General features: G+C 32.4%; 12 protein-coding genes across 12 annotated transcripts; 4 read left to right on the top strand and 8 right to left on the bottom strand.

Annotated features, from left to right (window-relative positions):
• Positions 1–594: 594 nt before the first annotated feature.
• On the top strand, positions 595–2,031 carry cgd8_3930 (LepA like TRAFAC class GTpase, 2 transmembrane domain near C; the record flags this gene model as incomplete). The annotated part of the gene is made up of 1 exon (XM_627285.1): positions 595–2,031. The coding sequence occupies one exon, from the start codon at positions 595–597 to the stop codon at positions 2,029–2,031; it is 1,437 nt and encodes a 478-aa protein (XP_627285.1).
• Positions 2,032–2,417: 386 nt separating this feature from the next.
• cgd8_3920 (hypothetical protein, signal peptide, predicted membrane protein, transmembrane domain near C-terminus) lies at positions 2,418–3,152 on the top strand (the record flags this gene model as incomplete). Its single annotated transcript, XM_627284.1, has 1 exon — positions 2,418–3,152. One exon carries the CDS (start codon positions 2,418–2,420, stop codon positions 3,150–3,152), a length of 735 nt encoding a protein of 244 aa, XP_627284.1.
• Positions 3,153–3,293: 141 nt separating this feature from the next.
• Positions 3,294–5,123, bottom strand: cgd8_3910 (Na-dependent inorganic phosphate cotransporter with 12 transmembrane domains; the record flags this gene model as incomplete). The annotated part of the gene is made up of 1 exon (XM_627283.1): positions 3,294–5,123. The coding sequence occupies one exon, from the start codon at positions 5,121–5,123 to the stop codon at positions 3,294–3,296; it is 1,830 nt and encodes a 609-aa protein (XP_627283.1).
• Positions 5,124–5,967: 844 nt separating this feature from the next.
• On the bottom strand, positions 5,968–7,260 carry cgd8_3900 (Sub2p like superfamily II helicase involved in snRNP biogenesis; the record flags this gene model as incomplete). The annotated part of the gene is made up of 1 exon (XM_627282.1): positions 5,968–7,260. A coding segment is annotated over one exon (1,293 nt), but the record flags the coding sequence as incomplete, so codon positions are not given.
• Positions 7,261–7,758: 498 nt separating this feature from the next.
• cgd8_3890 (membrane protein with signal peptide plus 12x transmembrane domains) lies at positions 7,759–9,603 on the bottom strand (the record flags this gene model as incomplete). The annotated part of the gene is made up of 1 exon (XM_627281.1): positions 7,759–9,603. The coding sequence occupies one exon, from the start codon at positions 9,601–9,603 to the stop codon at positions 7,759–7,761; it is 1,845 nt and encodes a 614-aa protein (XP_627281.1).
• Positions 9,604–10,003: 400 nt separating this feature from the next.
• On the bottom strand, positions 10,004–11,845 carry cgd8_3880 (secreted alpha beta hydrolase family protein, signal peptide, duplicated adjacent gene; the record flags this gene model as incomplete). The annotated part of the gene is made up of 1 exon (XM_627280.1): positions 10,004–11,845. The coding sequence occupies one exon, from the start codon at positions 11,843–11,845 to the stop codon at positions 10,004–10,006; it is 1,842 nt and encodes a 613-aa protein (XP_627280.1).
• Positions 11,846–12,026: 181 nt separating this feature from the next.
• Positions 12,027–13,475, top strand: cgd8_3870 (secreted alpha beta hydrolase family protein, signal peptide, duplicated adjacent gene; the record flags this gene model as incomplete). Its single annotated transcript, XM_627279.1, has 1 exon — positions 12,027–13,475. The coding sequence occupies one exon, from the start codon at positions 12,027–12,029 to the stop codon at positions 13,473–13,475; it is 1,449 nt and encodes a 482-aa protein (XP_627279.1).
• Positions 13,476–13,626: 151 nt separating this feature from the next.
• cgd8_3860 (hypothetical protein) lies at positions 13,627–15,717 on the bottom strand (the record flags this gene model as incomplete). Its single annotated transcript, XM_627278.1, has 1 exon — positions 13,627–15,717. The coding sequence occupies one exon, from the start codon at positions 15,715–15,717 to the stop codon at positions 13,627–13,629; it is 2,091 nt and encodes a 696-aa protein (XP_627278.1).
• A 307-nt stretch (positions 15,718–16,024) lies between these two features.
• Positions 16,025–17,131, bottom strand: cgd8_3850 (Ubc6p like ubiquiting conjugating enzyme E2, possible transmembrane domain at C; the record flags this gene model as incomplete). The annotated part of the gene is made up of 1 exon (XM_627277.1): positions 16,025–17,131. A coding segment is annotated over one exon (1,107 nt), but the record flags the coding sequence as incomplete, so codon positions are not given.
• Positions 17,132–17,276: 145 nt separating this feature from the next.
• Positions 17,277–17,897, top strand: cgd8_3840 (hypothetical protein; the record flags this gene model as incomplete). Its single annotated transcript, XM_627276.1, has 1 exon — positions 17,277–17,897. One exon carries the CDS (start codon positions 17,277–17,279, stop codon positions 17,895–17,897), a length of 621 nt encoding a protein of 206 aa, XP_627276.1.
• A 194-nt stretch (positions 17,898–18,091) lies between these two features.
• On the bottom strand, positions 18,092–18,496 carry cgd8_3830 (hypothetical protein; the record flags this gene model as incomplete). The annotated part of the gene is made up of 1 exon (XM_627275.1): positions 18,092–18,496. The coding sequence occupies one exon, from the start codon at positions 18,494–18,496 to the stop codon at positions 18,092–18,094; it is 405 nt and encodes a 134-aa protein (XP_627275.1).
• A 357-nt stretch (positions 18,497–18,853) lies between these two features.
• cgd8_3820 (uncharacterized conserved protein) lies at positions 18,854–20,299 on the bottom strand (the record flags this gene model as incomplete). The annotated part of the gene is made up of 1 exon (XM_627274.1): positions 18,854–20,299. One exon carries the CDS (start codon positions 20,297–20,299, stop codon positions 18,854–18,856), a length of 1,446 nt encoding a protein of 481 aa, XP_627274.1.
• Between the last annotated feature and the right edge of the window lie 139 nt (positions 20,300–20,438).

Genomic DNA, 20,438 nt, shown 5'->3' with positions numbered 1-20,438 from the left:
AAAACAAATAAATTACTAATTATTAAAAGCACAAACATCCAAAGATAACAAAAAGTAGTCCACTAGATATTTAAATTATCATGCTCCATTTTGAAAGATTATTTCTTCTACTATTTTCATTAATTCTAATTCGCCTTCAGTTTAAAATTTTGTATTATTTGCACACAAAAGGCGGGAATTGTTCAAATATATAATTTAATGGAGATGTAGATAAAGCAAAGCATGTGGGGTAGGTAAGAAAAGAAATTCTAAATTAAAATAATAAAAGGTAAATCAATATATTTCATGCGATATCATCTAAAGACTAAAAGAAGTAAATATAGTACATTTAATTTGTATCAGAAGATATGCAAGATAAAGTAAAACCATCTTTGCTGGCATTAAAGCCTAATGAGCAGCGTAATAATTTGAATGCATCTATACTGGATGAGGTATGTTTGAAAATATTGTTGTTAATATTACCATCATTAGCTTTGGAGAGATGTTGTATCCAGGTTAATGAGATATTATGAACTTTAAAATTAATTTACATTTGCTTTTTTTTTTTAGATTTATGGCTTGTACAATGGATATAAAGTTGGAAGAGTACATGGTATGGGAAGAAAAGGAGGTAAAAGCCGCAATTTGGATAGATTTATAAATCAATATGAAGATGAAATGGAAGGATATGAAGAAGAGCTTGAGAATAATGATGATGGGTTAGGCCTATATTCAATAAGCAGAGCATTAAACTTAAAGGTCTCCAAATTGGGAAGGAAGGCTACTGTAATGATAATTGGAAATGTTTCTGCGGGAAAAAGCACATTGATTAATTGGCTGTTGCAAGAAAATATACAAAAGACAGGAATGGCTATAGAAACTTGTGGAATCTCATTTGTGGTTTCAGGTAAACAAGTTAATGAAATTGGCGGTGAAACAGCTTTAATGATTTTACCAGAGCTCAGAGAAGTTGTGGAGAGGAACCCAACTCTACTTCCAAGTTTGTCTGTTAAAACTTTCCCTTCTAATCAAGGAAGGTTGCAAAGTATTAATTTTATTGACACTCCAGGATTATTAGATGGCGATTCAATATATTCTTTTGATATTGATAATGTAATTAGAGATATTGCAATGTCTTTGTGTGACTTGGTTTTGATTTGTATTGACCCTTCAGGACAAGCTCTTAGTAAAAGGCTTTTAAGTTTTGCGAAATATATTGCACAAAATGCTCCTCGCAAAACAAGTTTTCTATTAACAAAGATTGATGAAATTCCTACAGAGGAAGATAGAATTAAAGTAATATGCCAAGTCACCCAGAATCTTAGCTCCAGCATTGCAATCAAGCATGGTTTTGATTTAATCCCCATATATATTGCAGGTGCAAAGGACGGAACCTATTTGACCTTAAACACCCTTCAATCTTTAGGAGAGTCGTTTTCAAATTCAGAAAATCAGAATATAACTAATGTTCGAACTAAATCTGGTAAATCACATGCACCGGACAAATTATCTCAAGTAGGTAATGGCCTCCCCACTCTAAACAGAATCTTGGAAGTTGTTGACCAAATCGAAAAGGTTGTGGATAGGAAAGTCCAGGACGATATTGCTACACTACTAAATGATTGTCAAACTTTACTTGAGCATAATAAGTGCCTTATATATAAACAAACGCAACTTGAGAAAAATAAAGAAAATCTATACCGACAAAAAAATTTGTATAAAAAATCTTCTCTATTCATCATTTTACTAATGCTAATTATGGCTATTTTCCAGGTTTGTAACTATTCTGGATTCAACATTTTCTCTAATAGTGAAGCCATCCAACAAAACGGTACTGCTGCTTCTTTTGACTTAACTCCGGAAAATCAAATAAGTGTGTGGCTTTTCCTTACTGCTTCCTTGCTTACTTCACTTCTATTATACAGAAATGTCCAAAAAGAACAACAACAATGTTTCCACAGAAGTCTCAAAACTCTAAAGAAATATCTATCCGTCTTGAATTCGATTAATTCCAAGGCAGTTGACTTACACGATTCTTATATTAACATCTAAACGAATATTTATATAATATATAGTCATATTTAAATAGCGTCATTAGTCAAGTAAGATTCAAAGACTACCCAATGTTTGTTTGAAATCTTTCTACTCATTCTCTCATTTCATTGCACCCCTCTTTTAGTCTCACTATTAAAAGCATGTAACTCCGGTATACTCTTACACTTTTGGCGCCAACTCCCACATTAAAACTAAATCAATGAAATAAACATATCACAACAGAAAGAAAAATAGAGATTCAGAGTATGAATAGAAAATCTAAATAAACCTCTGATTAACCCAAATAATGTATCAGTCTAGTTTGAAAAGAAATAAATTTTAGAGCCTATATATGTTTCTTCTATTTAATTTTTATGTGGATTTGATCTAAGCAAGATAAATAAATGCCAATAAGTATTAGAAGATATTTAAACATCAATTCATTCATTCTTATTTTGGTTATTTCAATCTTTTTTTCATCTCTGGATGCAGCAAAAAAGGTAATTGAAAATAAATATGATGGTAACAAGCAAAAAGAAGAGAGTTTAAGCCCCGGAATTAACCAACCAATTGAAAACTCCCAGGGTGAAAGTCTCGCACTGTTTGAAGCATATACAAAATCCCTCAAGTTTGTATTAGAAGGAATGTTTGGACCTGAGTATTCTCAAATAATATCAAATAAAAAGAATTATGAAAATTTACCTTTATGTAGGGAAAATGAACAAATGGTAAATAAAGGCTGCAATGTAATGATGTACTCCTGTTCAAAGCACAAAAACGGAAAATTTTCGTGTTACTTCTACTATTGGAGCTTTTGCCAGTGCTCTAAACCTTGGAAACTCAAGTTCTTAAATTACTTTATACCCCCTTTATATGACTGTTATCCTTCTGTCGCAACTGAAGAAGATTTTAGCCTAGCTTTAACCTCACAAAACGAAGAAAAAATACCATTAGAGAAGGAATTCTCTAAGATCTCAGAAGATTTGGAGATTCCTGTCGGTATATGTGGCACTAATGTCGTATTTGTTATTTGGATACTGTTGGTATCGTCGTTTTTCACTTGGGTAATTTATCGAATATATAAATTTGGTTGCTATATTAAAAACCAAATTACACTGTCAAATAGGAAAAGGAGGTAATAGAATAGACAGAATATATAAAAATTTAATATAATGAATTTTTCCCTTGTTCTGAATTATTAGTTATTGTTTATATTCTAATAAAGCTCTATACATTTATTATTTATAATAATTACATATAAAAGTACATATTTAGTTCCTTTATATTTCATTTATATGCTCATCTTTAGATATGCTGAGGTCCAAATCAGCGTTCTTATTACTTTGTTGGTTTAATGAAATTTGTCTTTCATCAGCAAATAACACAAACAATAGTCCTCCAATTATATTGTGAATCGCAAAAATTGCCAAAACCCACTTCCATCTTTCAATTAACATAGATTCATCTAGCCCATGCCCTATAACCTGAAGATCCACCTCGAATCTATTCAAGATAAGTCCTGTAAGTGATACAGAAAACAGACCTGCAATTGTTCCAAATGTATTTCCTATTGCGTAAACAACAGCAGGAAACTCTGGAGCAATATCAAACTGATACACTGTTACTCCTCCTCCACTCATAGTATTGAAAATGAACATTAAAGAAATTACCATTATTGCATATGAAGCGGAAGTTAATCCCATATGATTAAGAATAACCAATGATAACTGGCATCCTGCCCCAACAAACATACTCACGGATTGAAATAATTTTCGTACAAAGATTGGCTTGACTGACGAGGAAACAAGTTTATCAGCTAAAAACCCAAAGAATATGACAAAAAAGGCTTGCAAAACCCATGGAGGAGTTGTATAATACCCAAGATATGCTGAGTTAACTTTGCATACATCTGTGAAGTATATTGGCATCCAAGTAACAAAGCCAAATTGGGTCCAACCATGGCAGTACTGAGCAACAATTATAGCAAATATACTTCTATTTAATAAAATCATTTTTGCAAAGTTTAAAATTTTTCGATATTTGTTTTTTTTTCCTTTTAGATTCTCAATATCATATTCAATAGAAGAATCTTTTTTTCCAAGTTCTTGCTTATTCAAATACTCAGCTCCAATAGATAGTTGGCTAAAAAGATCAGTGTTTGCTTTGTACTTGGGACTAATCTCGAATGACAATTTATTCTTAAATTGGATATCTTGTAGCTGAATTTCAAAATCATTTTTCTTCTGGACGCTATAAAACTCGTAAATTCTCGGTTTATTTGTCCAACTAAGACTTTTGACATCCAAAAAAAGCCAAACGATTGACCAAATAACTCCAATCAATCCAAATATATAAAATGGACCTCTCCATCCCAAAGATAGTATCATTGGAGGAGTAACAAATGCAGCAAATCCTCCTCCAATAAATGAGCTTGCAATGATAATGGAAATTACTGTTGAAGAATACTTGGAAGGTATATGATGACCAACAATAGAATTTAATGCTGGGAAAGAAACTCCTTCTCCAACTCCAAGAAAAATTCTACATATGATAAATCCAGCAATACCCAGATAGGAAAGAAACGAAGTAAATATCATGCAAAGACTCCAGAACATTACTCCAAAGAATAATACACCTTTTCCACCTAATTTGCTGGTATCTGAAATATATCCACCAATAATTTGGGTCCAAATGTAACCTCCATAAAAAAGTCCAAGGATAAAACCTTGATCGGATTTGCTAAATCGAAACTCTTCACTAATGCTTTTAATACAAGATGGCATTATAATTCTGTCAGCATAGCAAAGAAAGATTGAGAACATAAGCATTGAAACCAATGAAATACAGGACGCCGTATTTTCTTGTTCATTCTTCATATAAATAGAGGAATTGTCGTCATAGTCCAAATTAGGCACATCTAAGAAATTCCCTTTATAGACACAATCGTCTTGTACACCTTCTCTCTCCAAATTTTCCTTTCCTGAAATATATCTGTTGCAAGATGCAATTGGGGAAATCTCAGAATTAGAGCACTCAGTTGAAACCGTTGGATTTTCATCCAAGGTTTCAGTGGAGGGCATAGCTCTCTCCAATCTTGCTTCTGGAATCATTTTCAATTACGACCTTGAATCTCAAAAATATATTAAAATTTACATGCCATCTCCAATTTAATCCCTAAATATCTCTTATCTATTCTTCTTATTATTCAAGATCTCCTAAATCAAGAATTTAATTCGGCATACAAAAGCCTTTAATTAATTTTGCATGCTCATTTAACACAAATTCTAAGTCTCGAATTTACGTGTAAAAAAAGTTCGAAAATTTTGGCGGTAAACCTCTTTGTGGTAACTAAACACTAAAATTTGCAGAATAAAACGGAAGCTGACTGATGCAAGGATAACTTAAATTAATCAAATAGAAATTTAAGGCAATCATTAAACTTTTAAGGCAAATCTGCTGGGTTGGACAAAACCCTTGACTACTTTAGTCATTGAGTTAACGCTACTCAAACGAGCTAGTTGTGTTATTAAAAGAATATGCATTCATCATCTCTTTGATATTTCCAAGCATCTCTCAACATCTCTCTATATCTATAAACCTTCGTTTCACTATTTCCTATTCTAAATATAATGTTATACCGTGACTTTGAAATTCTTTGAAGTCTTGGTAGCTATACAAGTAAAGGAGAATAGCATATTGGCACCGTGGGAAAATGTGATAGGTGAGATGCCACTCCCAAGCAGCAAATGGCCAAATATAGTTTGATTAATCAGTATTTAAGATGAATTGAGCCAGAATTGTGATATTTTCATCAGTAAATAGCACTATTTATTCAAATAAGCAAAAAAGTGACTTAACATATTGTTAAAAAAAAAAATCACTTTAGAGATTATCTTCAGAGAGACTCAGTCCATGAGACTTATGCTGTGGAGTTGTCTACACTTAGTAAAAAGCTCATTGATTGATATATGAGGAAGTATCAATCTGGTTTGGCATTTCAGCAATGTTGACTTCGAATCTACTCTGTACGTCGTTGAGTACTTGAGAGTCAGTTTGAGAAGAGACCATGGTAATTGCAAGACCTTTTGTACCAAATCTACCGGCTCTTCCGACTCTATGAAGATAAGAATCTGTATTCTCTGGCATATCGTAATTAATTACAATATTTACTCTCTCAATATCAATACCTCTTCCAAATAAGTCGGTTGCTACCATAATTCTTTTCTCAAAGTTTTTGAATTGTTGGTATCTTGAAATTCTTTCTTGCTGGCTAAGAGCTGCATGAATACAAATTGATGGAAAGCTACATTCTGTAAGAAGCTTATGAAGTGCTTGGGCTCTAGAGACACTTTTGACAAAGATAATCACCTGGTTAAACTCTAATTGATCGAGTAAATCATTAAGCTTTCTATTTTTTTCAGATTCACCCAACTTTACATAGTATTGTAGTAAACCATGTAATGTCAATTTTGTCTCGTCATCAACGAAAATCTCAACAGGATTCTGCATAAATTTTCTGCATACATCTCTAATCTCCTTTGTCATTGTAGCACTGAACATCATTACCTGCTTCTTTCTTGGAGTACTCATGAAGATCTCTTGGACGTCTTTTCTCATGTCAAGAGACTCTAGACATTTATCGCATTCATCCAAAACAAAATGAGCAATACCCTCAGTCACTAACTTCTTCTGTCTAATTAACGCAATTATTCTTCCAGGCGTACCAATCAAAATATTTGGTGTAGAGTTTGAAAGCATATCTATATCCTTTTGTATGGGGATGCCTCCATAAACTACCTGAGGCTTCACATTCTTGAGGTATTTTGAAAATCTATCAAACTCATTCTTCACCTGGAAAGCTAACTCCCTAGTATGGCCAATGCAAATGCATTCAACATTCTTACTCTCTTCATCAGGATTTAACTGCTGGAGGATCGACAATACAAAAACTGCTGTCTTTCCCATTCCCGATTTAGCTTGACATAAAATGTCAACACCTGTGATAGCATGGGGAATTGTCTCATGCTGCACCTCAGAAGGATGCTCAAACCCTGCATCACCTATGGCTCTAATTAATTCAGGCTTTAAGAAAAAGTCCCTAAATCCGGAGGCGTGAATAGCTACATAATTACCTCTACCCACCTTAGATCCCTCATCTGCTCTAGACTCCTCCTCAATTCTTGTTGTAGTCTCCTCCTCTTCGTAGTCTACTAATTCCTCAGTATTTTGAACAGACATTCTAACAACTTAATTTAATTATAAATACAACTAATGTACTTATTACTTTCTCTGGAATTTTTACGCCAAAAAAGTGGTCCGGTATTTGTGCCAGTCAAGATCTTCTATATTTTACTCAAATATTTATTATTTAATAATTATTGCTATTTAATTCATACTAGCTCATAGTTTAATTAACTTTATATTGCTTATATGTCTTTTATAGTTATTTATTTATTTTCTATATTTATATATAAATATTAATTCATAAATACCTCCAAATAATTAACATTTAGGCGCCAACTCCTGTAATTATATTTCTCAAAAAATAAATAATGCATAAATATAGAGGGGTGAAAAATAGAGAGGTACCCGAAAAAAAAAGAAAAAGAAGGAAATAGATCATTTAAAGATTTAAATTTATCTATAACTATAATTTATCTTCTTAGGAATTCAGAGATATCCATTGATTTATGAACATTTTTTAAAACCACAAATATTAGTTTGATACGTGTATATTGTAATGCATCAATGAATATGGAAAACATGTTCATACACAGTATAAACGCCAGCAGTTAGTGCGCATATTTCGTAGAATATAAGATAGCCAATAATTAGAATATTTGTAACTAGTGGCATTCTGTGCATCCAGATATTCGTATAAATATATAGTGGGTATAAAATGATGATGAAAGTATCGATAAATCCTGCAAAAAGCTCAACATACTGAGCAGCATTTTTTGCTAAAAGAGCAAACAATATACAGAAGAGTAAAAATATAAATGTTGCAATGACTCTAAAGTAATTAGAGTTGATGAACTTGTTATTAAAGAATGATTTGATTGAAGAATGATTTTGCATATTTTTATTTACCTGCTTTTTCCCGTATTTAGAGGCATGTGATTTGGGGCTATCGTCAAAGAGTGTAAAGTAAGAGCTGACACTATGCTGACTGTATCTACTTTTATTTGTTTCTGAATTTCGATCGCACAAAATCATTGCTTCTTCAACTTCTTCAACCATCTCTTCAGCAAATCTATCAAGGAAGTATACGTTCAAAATTGAATCAATAAATGGGATTACATGCATTGGAATGACTACGAGCATTGTTAATGCAGATACAAATCTAGCAAGAGCAATAACTGAGTCAAGTGGAGAGTAATTCAAAGTTGGATTTGGAAGGAGTGCAGTGCCAAAACTAAAATTTAGAACTGTTGAGAGAGATAAGCAAATAAATAACATCAATGCTGATGTTCCAATTGCAATGAAGATCCCCTTTTTGTAAGTTATATTTTTCACAGATGAAATAGCCTGAATGCAAATTAAATGCGAGTAAAAGCAATAAATAGCATAGTTGAATACTTTAAAGGCCTGAAGAATCCCCATATGAGGTCCAATTTCATAATTCTCAGCAGGAGTTCCCATAACTCCATCAAAGGGGGAAATGAAGTATCTGTAAAGAACTGAAAGCAGAAAAATTATAAATGAAAATAAGGAAAGGAAGCCCAATTTTGCTATTTTGGAAATGTCTGGTTGATACGATGTATAAAATACCAGAATAAAGCAGAGGAAATTAAGAGCTACTTTATTGTTAATTGAGTAGACGAAAGAAATTATCCCTGAAGCGGAACTTGAATCTGCAAATTTGACAGAGAGGATATTTATCAACTGAATGAAAAGCTCCTCTACATAATCTGTGAACAGGATAAAGTATGTTGGTATACAATAGCCAATCAAAATAATTACTAGTGTATTTAATAACCTGGAATGAAAAATCAGTTTTTTCTTCAGTTCCTGCCTGAAATCATCAAAGAGTAATGAATTATTTATTAAAACATTTCTTACGCAGTCTAAGTCACTGACTGTACTTTCCATGTCTGTTACGTCGTTCCAATTAGCATGTCCTTGATTACTTTTCTCGCTTGTAAAATTTAAAAGGGTGGCTTGATCCTCTTCTACAACAGTTTTACCTAACTTCTTGCGGCTTCCTACAACTTTCTTACTAAGGTCCTTATTTCCAGTACTATGTTCACTATTGGATTCATTAGTAAAAGTGCCTTCTCCTTTTTCAGCTTTTGTATATGCACATCTTCTCTTCATGATTTGTCTCTTCTTTCTTATTACAGAGTATGCAACTGCTCTTGCTATCAGACTTGTCAAACTTTTTGCGTTAAGCTTCAATGCTGAAACAATTATTATAGACTCAGTTAAGGATCCACATAATGAAGCAAGGACCATAAAAATACTTCCAAGCGCAAGTCCTGCCTGCATAACTCCGTAACTGAGAATCAGCACTCCAGTTCCAATTGATGCTGAGCATACCAATGCAAAAGAAGAAATCAATGAGATTTCTCCATCTGTAGAGACTGCCATCCTATTGAAATTATCCTCAATTATTTAATAAATTTTATGGTGAAAACGCAATTTTTAACTACTATATTCTCATCTACCTTTCTTTTCCAGATTTTTGAAAAGATTATTCAATAATATTCGCAATTTTTTAATTAAAAAATATTAAAATCGCAGCGGATTTTACTTGTATTTTATGGGTGCAATTTTTTTTTATTTTTTGGTTTTTTTTTCAATGCAATACCGGCATGCCGGTATGCTATTATCATTGGTAACGTGTCTCTTAATGAAAAATTAAAGAAAAAAAATTTAAACAAAAATTGTATTCTACTGCATTATGTATAAAGTTTTTAAGTAGTGTTTTATATTTATATACTGAGTTTTTACCTTTTTGAACGTTTTTATCATTGCAACAATATCAAAATTATACTGAATTTTTTATTTCTATTGAATCAGAATCAACAATGATTGCATTATATCCCATATAGTATCCATCGGTCATGATCAGAAGCTTGTCTTTGTTTTCAGGGAAAAAATAAGAGCTTTTTGGAAAAAACCTAAGGGTTTTTGGTCTAATAATAAATCTTAACTTAACATTAGGATATTTTCTTTTTAGTGCTTGAATTGGAAACATTCCTCTAGATGAAGCGGTGACAAATTCCCAAGCTCTGTTAAATAGTTCAAACAATTGAGGAGGGTCTGGCCTAGAATATTCATTTGTTCTGTGGAAAAAGTTTTTAATTCTTCTAAACATTTTACCAAAGTAATGTTCTTTTCCAAGTAGCTCAACGTATGATCCTGATAAGAAAATCTCTTCTCTATAATATGATCCAGTAATAAAGTCAATAACTATATCCTCTTCATTAATTCCAGGCTTAATTTCTTTACACCTTTCTATAGCAGCTTCAATGTTTGCTTCTCCCCTCATTCCACCCCATACATAGTAGTCGTTATTAACTTTGATTGGCATATAAACCCCAGATACTGCATTGCTAGCCGTAGCAATATCTGCAAGTACAGAAGCGTCATCTTTAGTAATCTCTACCCATTCAATATCTGCTTCAGTAGAGTGACTATTTTTTTCTTTACCGATATTTCTGTTGTATATTTGGGAAAAAATGTATTGAAGGCTCCAGTGAATAAGAGTTCCATCAAAAAACCTCGAAGCACTCACTAGAGCCTCCCTTTTCTTGTTCATAAACTTAAGCATAGAATCACTATAGAACTTTTTCCAACCTTTCATCGTACAAAAACTAGTAATGGGTTTCTTCCCAAAATTAGTAAAGGTATGAAGAATGGTTGACCACCATCTTGTTGAATCTTGAGAAGTAGGAACTGAACAATTATCATTAATAACTTTTGGATTGGCTCTCATATAGATTTCATATAGATAATTGGTAAAGCTTAATTCATTTTCTATTCTTTTAGAATTTCCAGAATAATAAATTTCACTAATATTAATATCATTTGGGTTGGAATAGCATTTTTGTTTTTTCTTATTTCCCCCGAGATTAAACCAAAACTCAAGTTTAATGTCCTTATCATTATTTGGGCAAATAAGACCATCTTCTCTGCTGCTCGTATCATTGAAAAGGAATGTATTATTGAATAGTTTCTGTGCAGAGTTTGTTGTGCTAAGCAAACTTAAATCATTTTGGAATGAAGTATCAGTTCTATTACCACCTGGAACAAAGTGAGACGAAACTAAAGCATTAAATCCACCAGATGAAATTCCAGATACTATATCCCATCTTAGAGGAACGTTATTGTCAAAGAACTGAAATGCAAGGCCCTTAGCTACAGCTGCTGACCACATTCCTCTATTCCCATAGCCAGAAAAGCCTAAAATAAAACATTTAGAGTGGTCATCTCCTGTTCCCATGCTTGAAAGCATAGCAGATCTGTTATTCTTAGCAAGGTATTCCATTTCTAGGTTCATTTTTGTTGGATAAATCTCATTATGAAATTCTAAGTATGGAGGCTGAGCCGCCTTGAGTAACTTTCTCTGCCATGATTTCTCAGAGTTTTCCCTACTCTTACAAATATCATTGTCCTTACGAAGTAAAAAGTTTATAGTCAAAGATTCAATACTGTTATAAACATGGCGACACTGTTCTGTTGAAAGGAGCTCCGATTTCTTCAATGGGATGGATCTGGCGTAGAGGTTTGATTTACGTGCCGGATCATGATCCACAGATATTACGAACAAGATAATTAAGATGGATAGTGTCTTCCATCTATACAAGTTCCATGCATATTTACCCATAATTTGATTTCATAAAGAAGCTCTTTAATCCCCGTATTTCTTAATTTTTGTTCAGGTACCTATAATTATACATTATTAGATTCGCGCCTTAGCTTGGAAGGTTATTTTTTTTCGAACCAAGAATTTGACGGACTGTAGTAGCAAGTTTGATAGGATTGGATTCTATCAAGCCATTCAAGACATGAAAGCTGTATATCTAATACTTTATATTTTTTTTATTTATCAGTTTGTTGCAGCTGAAGCGTTCACATTTAGGAATCGAAAAGAAGATGAAAGACGCGAACTCTTTAGTAACTTTACTCAAGAAATTGAAAAGGCTCAATACCTCTTCGAGGAAATTGCCGTTAAAAATAACAACAGCATGATCTTTAAGTTATTAACTTCTCAGAGTGATAAAGAAGGTTACTCTCCAAATATTATTGATTCAAATTTAAGCAGTTATCTAAATACTCCTTCTGAAATGATTTGTCAAATAAAAAACATTCCAGAGTTTTACTATAAATCCAAGGAAGATAAATGTTATGTTCTTTTGCTTTCTGGAGGAGCAAACAGAGGAGCCTGGCAAACAGGAGTTTTAAGAGGTTTATTGGGCCAGCATATCACCAAATACAACAATACTATTAGATGGGATGTAATAGGGGGTGTATCAATTGGAGGAATCTTAGCTCTTGCTGGATTATTCCATGAGCCTGGTGAAGAATTTTCTTATGTGAAAAATTTGTGGAATCTTTGGTCTAATATTAGACAGGACTATCTTTCTGATTGTACGCTTCCTATTTGGAAAAATATCCTTAAATTTGCTACTCACTATATAGGAGGCCTTTTTGGTTCAAAAAAGAAACTTAGAAATTCGATTTGCGATCATACTCCCTTATTTTTCTATTTAAATGACACTTTTGGTCACCAAATTGAACCTTATAAAAACAAAACTTATGTAAAAATGAAACGAGAAATGGCTAATAATCGTACATTGAAAATTAAAAGAAGAGAAGTGTTGGTATCAGCTGTGAGATATGAAGATGGTGAGTATATTTCATGGAATTCTAGCTCTACAAAACTACCTGATTTAATTAATGCTACGCTTGCCTCTACATCTGTACCCGGTGCATTTTCACCTGTTTTAATAAATGGATCCCACTATATGGATGGTGGGGTTGTTATGAATATGAATATCGAACATTCAATTCAAGCTTGTTTCAAATTAGGTCTTGCAAAAAGACAAGAAGATGTAGTTATTGATGCAATTGAAACTTTCCCAGATACAGGACCAAAAGTTAGTGACGAAGAGTCTAACACTGAAAGCCAAGAAATTACTTTTACAAAGTTGTTGTCAAGAAGTTTTTCCATTCTTCACTCTCAAGTTAGAGGATTGAAGCTATTAAAGAATGTTTTATGTAAGTATCCAAAAATTAACTTGAGATATTATATCTCTCCAACTATTGAAGAATATAAACAATTTCCCAAAAATGCATTTGACGGAAATAATCTTACAGGTATTCTCCATATGTTGAGATCTGGCCTGCATAAAGGTTGGAGCAACAACTTCACTAGTGTTAATGAGTGTATCTTTGATTCTCATGGCAATCCATCCAATATTTTGGGATCAGAACTTTTTTCAATTGATGAATGAGCTTTTTTGAATAAATTTTGATTTCAAGCTTTGTCTCAATATTTAAGTTGATTTTTTTAAAAATGGTTTTAAGTTTACTAAATTTAATTTTATAAATTCTAATATTAATAAAAACGCCATAATAGCTTCAGCTAGAAGCCACAGCTTTTTTTCAATATAAGCTGTGAATAGGGGAAAATAACATTCTCCAGTCAATAATATCAATTTCGAACAAGGGCTTGGATTTTACTTGAGAAAATAATTGATTCTTTAAATGATCACTTTGTAATATTCCATTGTAATGGATTGAAGTCTCTAAGGGGTTAACTTCTTGTAATTTGTAATTATTTAGTATGAGAGAAAACTTGTTCATTAGCATTTTTATATAAGACCTAACATGTGTATCTATATGTAGTTCGTCTAGTATATCTATATCTTTCTCAAATGTTTTTTTTTCGAGTAGGAAGGCGTCGTTGAGCTGATTAATTATATGCTCACTACATATATATAACCCATCATGGTTAAGGAATTGTTTTAGTTTCAAACTCCAAATCAGTAACTGAAGCCTAAATAAAAGTGGATGAGTGATTAAAGGTGAAGAATTTGATTCCAATTCTGGAATAGGCCTTCCTAGCTGATCTGAATAAAAAGCTTTGACTTCTTTATTTTTCTTGCTCTTATTTGTTGGAGAAATACTAACACTAGATATACTAGGTGTTCTTTCAAACTCAACTTCTTTTTCCCTTAAATCCTTTTGTTGTTGAGTTAGCCACCTATTTAACTCCAATATATCAGAAATTACTCCATAACATAAGTCATCATTGCTTTCTCTGTCACTTAGTATCTGGGAAATGTTGTAACCAATATATATAAATTTGAGTGGAATCTTAAGATGACTGTTATTTGATGCAAGTGAAATAATTTTACTGGTAATTGAAATAGGAGATAGTTTTCTTAAGGTATCATAAAAGAAATCTTCATTTTCTACTCCTTCAGAGCTAGATAATTCAGAATTATCAATTGAAGTTATTAAATTGCAGGCATCATGTTGTATACTGCTAGTCCAGAGCAGTGAGTATAACACCCAGGAATCATTGAAAGAGGGATTCAAATTGATTGTTAATCTGGTAAACTTTAAAGAATATGTAAGAGAGAAGTGCTCAGTTGGAGATAGATGTAGCAGGCTAAGAATCCAAGCAGGTTTGTAGTTTGCAGGATCAAGCAGAATAGATATAATTGAGAATTTGATTGCTTCTTTGACTAGCTCAGAAACAGAGTAGCCTTGATTCTCAAAGTGAAATGAAGTTACTGTTTCCTCAACCTGCTCATTCCCATCAATAATAGACTGATAAGTTATATACAGAACATAACCTGTCACTCCACAAAGAGTTGATAGCTCCCAATGCTCATTAGATTCAAAAAATGTTGAAATCGGGAGGTCTTCAATTCTGGTATTTTCCAATTGATCATAAAGTTCGGAGAGTTGAATGTTTCTGATAGAGCTAAAAAATTCCATATAGTTTTTTTGCCACCAAACCATTAAGTCTAAGTAACTTTTATCAATCTTCCAGAGGTTTCTCATCAAGTTCCTAATTTTGAAAAGCACGACTACAATAGATTCCTCCTTATCTGATAATCCTGTAAAGTAACTAGAACATTCAAAATTATTAGTTATTGATAATAATTGGTGATTAAATGAACGATTCGTAGATTCAATCAGTCTTTTTCTTACCAAGTAACAATCTTTTTGAATACTATTTGGGAATTCCACCAAGTAGTCAAACAATTGATCGGATAGCAGCTTATTATTTTGCAACAAAGCCAAGTCAAATAAAAATATAATACATTCTTTTGTTCCAGGAGAACCCAAAAGTTCATGAATAACCTTTATTGGGAAGCTCTTAATCGATTGCTCTCTTCCATATTCATTTTCTTCAACAATTCCACCGCACATTTCTTGAATAAAAAGTAAAAAAAGCCTTGTCGTAAATACTAAAAGTCTGAAATTTTGTCTATAGATCCTTTCCATTTCTTCTCTCTTTTGAGAAATTTTCTTACTTTTTTCTGAACTCGTACATAATTCTATAAGTTCGCTATAAGTTGCTATTACTTTCTTGAATATCTTATTTATTGCTGGAATAACCATTTGCTGTAGTATCTCTAAATCCTTGTTAGACCTTTTAAACTCCTCATTCTCCAGATATGTCATTCCAAACCACTCCAAAAAAAGCTGCACAACCTTATCATAGTCTTCCTCTAACATGTTCAACTATATATTTATATTATCTCAATTATTTTTCAAGATTTTGCCTCACATTTTGGCGCCAACAGTTACTATAGCTTTAACTGTATTAATAAAAGTAGGGCAGTTTAACTTTACAAAGATATTTGATTCATGCTTTAATTTTGACGATCTCTATTCAATAAATTCCCAAGTATTTCAATAATCCAAAATATACTAAAAGTATGTAAATCTATAAGGTGAAAATAAAATACCTTTGTTTAAAAAGAGCAATAAAACAAATTAGAATAAATAGGAACCTATCCGTACATATAATATGTAGTTTATTCTATAAGATAAACGTAGAAAATAATCTGACAAAAAGTATAAATATTGTGATAAGTAAAATACCAATGAATAAATCGATTAAAGTTGCCACTCCTTCGAGAATATTTGAAGGCTTTTTTACAAGTAAAAAGCTCCAAGCAATGCTCTGCTGGGAAATCTTCGGAGGAAGTCTATTTGGAGGGATTACAACAGTCCCTAAGTGTTGAGTTGGTGAAAAGGACCTTGAACTTGGCTGGCCCTCATTACTTAAGCTGGAGGATTCATCTTTATTTGTAATATCCAAACTACTTGATTCATATATATCTGATTTCTGGCTATTCTCAGTGTTGTCGTATTCATCATCTTTATCTGAGATTTTTTCAGTTTCTTTATTCTTTTTTTTATCCTTTTCAACAGCTTTTGATTCATTTATACAGTTATTAATGTGTTGGATTAATGGATTTTCACTATGAGTTAAAGATTCTTTAGAAGCAGTATCTTGATCTTCGGGAGATAGACGAGAAAGAGCTTCCAAATTCGTTTCCTGACAAGTGTTACAATGCCAATTAACGCTATCTTTAGCCAACTTCTTCCTAATCTCAGGACTCCAATCTAAAGAATGTATTGCTCCTTCTCCTGGCGTTGGAAAGAAGGCGTGCAAAGCATCTAACATTGTTCTGATCCCCCAAGCAGGTTGCCAAAGTTCAGGGTGGTAATTGCTAGCACTAAGACATACTTTTTTCCCAACTTCAAAGCGACCATTTCCCGTTAGCATCATTAAAGATGGAGGCGAAAATGGATACGAGTGAGGCAATATGATTCTCCCATGATACATTCCTCCTTCAAACTCGGTTCCTGCCGGTCCCTTAATAGTAAAATGCCACTCATACGGCTCATCCATATTTATTGGAAACGCACACCAGTAAGAGCTAGGCTCTTTCTGTATTTCTCTATATTCTCGCAGAATCCTACTCAAGCATTGAACAGATGTAATTCCAGAACTACCTACTCCCCTTGCTCCTGTTTGATGCATCTTAGGATCCAAAGAAAAATCGCTTTCTTTAATCCAATTGTACCTTCGAATCCCTTTAACTGTTCTCTTACTTGCAATAATATAAAATATTAGTATTTATAATTAAATATGGTCCATACATAATTACTAATTTATCCCCAGTTTCGGCGCCAATTATTTTTTCAAAATTCCTGCTTTTTGCAGCTTACCTTTTCAAATAAAATAAAAGATGAAGCATTATTCTCGGGATTAATAAACTTCAATGGGCCTAATTAGTCGTGAGATTAGGAGGCTTTTGTACAACCCTTTAATTGATCTCTTGAGACTTATCGAAGTATGGTCGAAATATAGGTTGGAACTCCAAAAGTCAGTACAAAAATACTCTGCACTAAAAATAGAATCTGCATATTTAAATCAAAAGTCATGCCTATGTTTAAATATGTTTAGCTTGAATCAAAGCTATATTTCTGGAAGTGCAGAGGCTATTCAGGACCAATTAAATCATTCAAAAAATCTTGCAATAGAAAAAATGCAAGAAATTAGTCAAATACAAAGTGGGATTGATGAAATTTATACTCATCTTTCAAGTTTTACTGAAACATATAATGAAATGATTTATTCGAGCATTATTGGAGGTTCAAGCTCTGGGATTTCCGTCGATATTGTATTAGACTTTCTTTGTGAATGGAAAGATTGCATTGAATCTGACATAAAAGTTCAAAATAAAATATTCAACCTAATAGAGAAGCTTAAAAGTTATCATACACGAAATATCCAAGCATGCCTAAGTTACTTCCAATGCTCACCATACGGAGATATCTTAGAAGGCAAAGAAAATTATATAAATTTGAAAAAATGTCTAAGAGAATTCATCACGCAATAGATTAAAAAATATCTTATTCTAGAAATTTATTATATTACTATTTAGGAAAAATAAAAAGTACAGGTAGAACTTTTTATCTACATTCTATATTGATGCTCTCCCTCTTCTTTTAACAGACTCTGGTATCATTGATAGTCTTCTCCTAAAACAGAAAAAATTAAAATTTGAAAAATTAAGTGTAAAATAATTAAAACTTACTTTCCTGATTCGAAACCATCTCCAAATAGTTCTGCTAACACTGCAATACCAACCATACATATGACGATCACAGGGATTGTCGTATAAAGTACTTTGGGTTCAAAATAAGATAGATCCGATGCCTCCTTATCTTTTGCATCATCAGGTGAGTTAGAAGTTGATTTAAGTGGCAGAACCGATGCCAATGCATTCAATATGTTAGTATCTGTTGAATTTCCATCCAAAGGTATATTTAAGTTTGTTACCGGGGACTCCTTAGACTTTAATGAATCTTTGGTAGAGGTTTTTAAGTTGATAGAACTTTCTTGAATATGTATTGAGTTTTCAACATTCAAACCATATCCAACCTTAATATAAGAAATTTGTACCAAAAACAGTATTAATAATAATATCAATTTCATATTTATGATATTTCCTTTTACTTTCAAAAGCCGTAGAAATAAGTAATATTGTGCTAAATATATTAATAAAAAAGCAATAATGAAAACTATTCTGTGAGGAATAACTTGTTGGAAAATGAAGAAAAAAGTCTGGCTTTGAGTTATCAATATTTATATCTTTTTATCCAAGCATCAAAAATGATCGGAACATAAAAAGTTTCGAATCCAACTTTCTCTATATTCTAATTTGATAAACTCAGATGACAAATTTCTTTATAAATTAATGAAAGCTGTAATACTCTATTATATATATTCCCTAAACCCTTTTTAACACATGTCAACTGGTATCGTGGAAGCGCCCATGCCTTCACGTCATGTCTAATGCATGAGAGGAAGATTTTTATTGTAAAAAAGTCTATAATTTTTATTAAAAATATTTTGTTCACAAACATAGCAATTTTTAAGGCAGAACGCTTCAAGTTTAATGCTCGGCTGTAGAACTGGAGAAATGTAAGCATTAAGCTCCGAAATATGCCAATGCTTCTTTTTGCGAAACAAAATTGAGAGCCTATTACGTGGGTCAATTGGAAGGGACGAACTGGGCAAATAAATAATTGCATCATCCTCATGATTGTAATATGCCTGACCCGCAATTATATCGAACCTGATCCCCGTGTTATCTGGATGGTTTTCGATTAAAGGGAACCCATAGTAAAAGTCAGTTTCTACCTTGATATTTTTTTCGCCATCTAAATCTGATATTGCGTTTGTGTCATTATATTCGAATTCTAGTTCACTTAGTTCTAAAGGAATATAGTTTGAAAGAATGTTTTGAAATTCCTCAATATAATCTCTTGCTTTCAGAACTTGATGTTTTTTTAAAATAGATGTAGCAAGAATTCCCTGTATTCTCTTATATGAAAAGTCAACTCTCATGCTATCAATGTTTCTTAGAGACACATGATCCTGTATCCGAGGAGAAGATAGAAGATTTTTAATGTTTTCCTCGACAAATTCATCGAAAACCAAATTTCCTAAATTGTTATCTGCAGGAACGATGATATGTTTGATCAATTGGATTAACGTTAAGTCAAAACTCAATGCATGCTTTAAAACGTTGTAATTAATGCTATTTTCCAAAGATTCCCCTAGAGATTCTAACTCTGAAAAAGATTCTCTTAGCAAGTATTTTACATCTTTAACAGTCATATACCTGAAAGATTTATTCATTGACATCCCTTTTTGTAAAAGCGAGCTCAACAAAAATAACAAAATTTCGTTGTTAATTGAATACCAGTTTCCTTCTATATCACAGTACATCATGCTGCTGTAATCAAATAAGAAATTATATAGCTCCATCAAACTTATCTGAGATATGCTAAATAGCTTTTTAAAAGTCATTTCGGAGTGTGAATTATTAGTTAAATTTCTATGACTAGCTATGTAATCCTCGAAAAGATTCATAATAGCAGGAATTTTAATCATAACTACAATGCTGTTCAAATTTCCAACTACTGAAAGTTTATTTGCATTGTAGCTTTCATTGTTAGGAGAGTTCTCATCGTTTTGCATCTCAATTAATTCTCCATTTTCAGATTCGATAGCTAAATACGTTACATTACTACTTTTCTCACGTCTAAGATAAAAGGTCTCGTTTTCTGTACAAATAACTGTTGGAACATTACAGTTCTCTCTATTGTTTTTCAGGCCCTTTAACCATAACTGTTTCCCATTTCTAAGGCTTTCCTCGCAATTTGGATCCAATTGTAAAAGAGACCAACTACTAGCTGCTTTTGAGTATAGAGTATGGAAATCTACCTCCATTTCAGGATATATTATAAGTTTGATTCACTCTGCTTAGATAAAACAACATAAACACCTGTTCATTATATTTTAACCTCACACCAAATATTTAAATATTACTTTCCCACATTTAGCGCCAATAACTTTTTTTTAATATGAA

This window comes from Cryptosporidium parvum, chromosome 8 (genome assembly GCF_000165345.1).
Source record: "Cryptosporidium parvum Iowa II chromosome 8, whole genome shotgun sequence".
NCBI lineage: Eukaryota > Apicomplexa > Conoidasida > Eucoccidiorida > Cryptosporidiidae > Cryptosporidium > Cryptosporidium parvum.
Note: the sequence above shows the minus strand (reverse complement) of the source record. Positions and strands in the feature narration are given on the sequence as shown.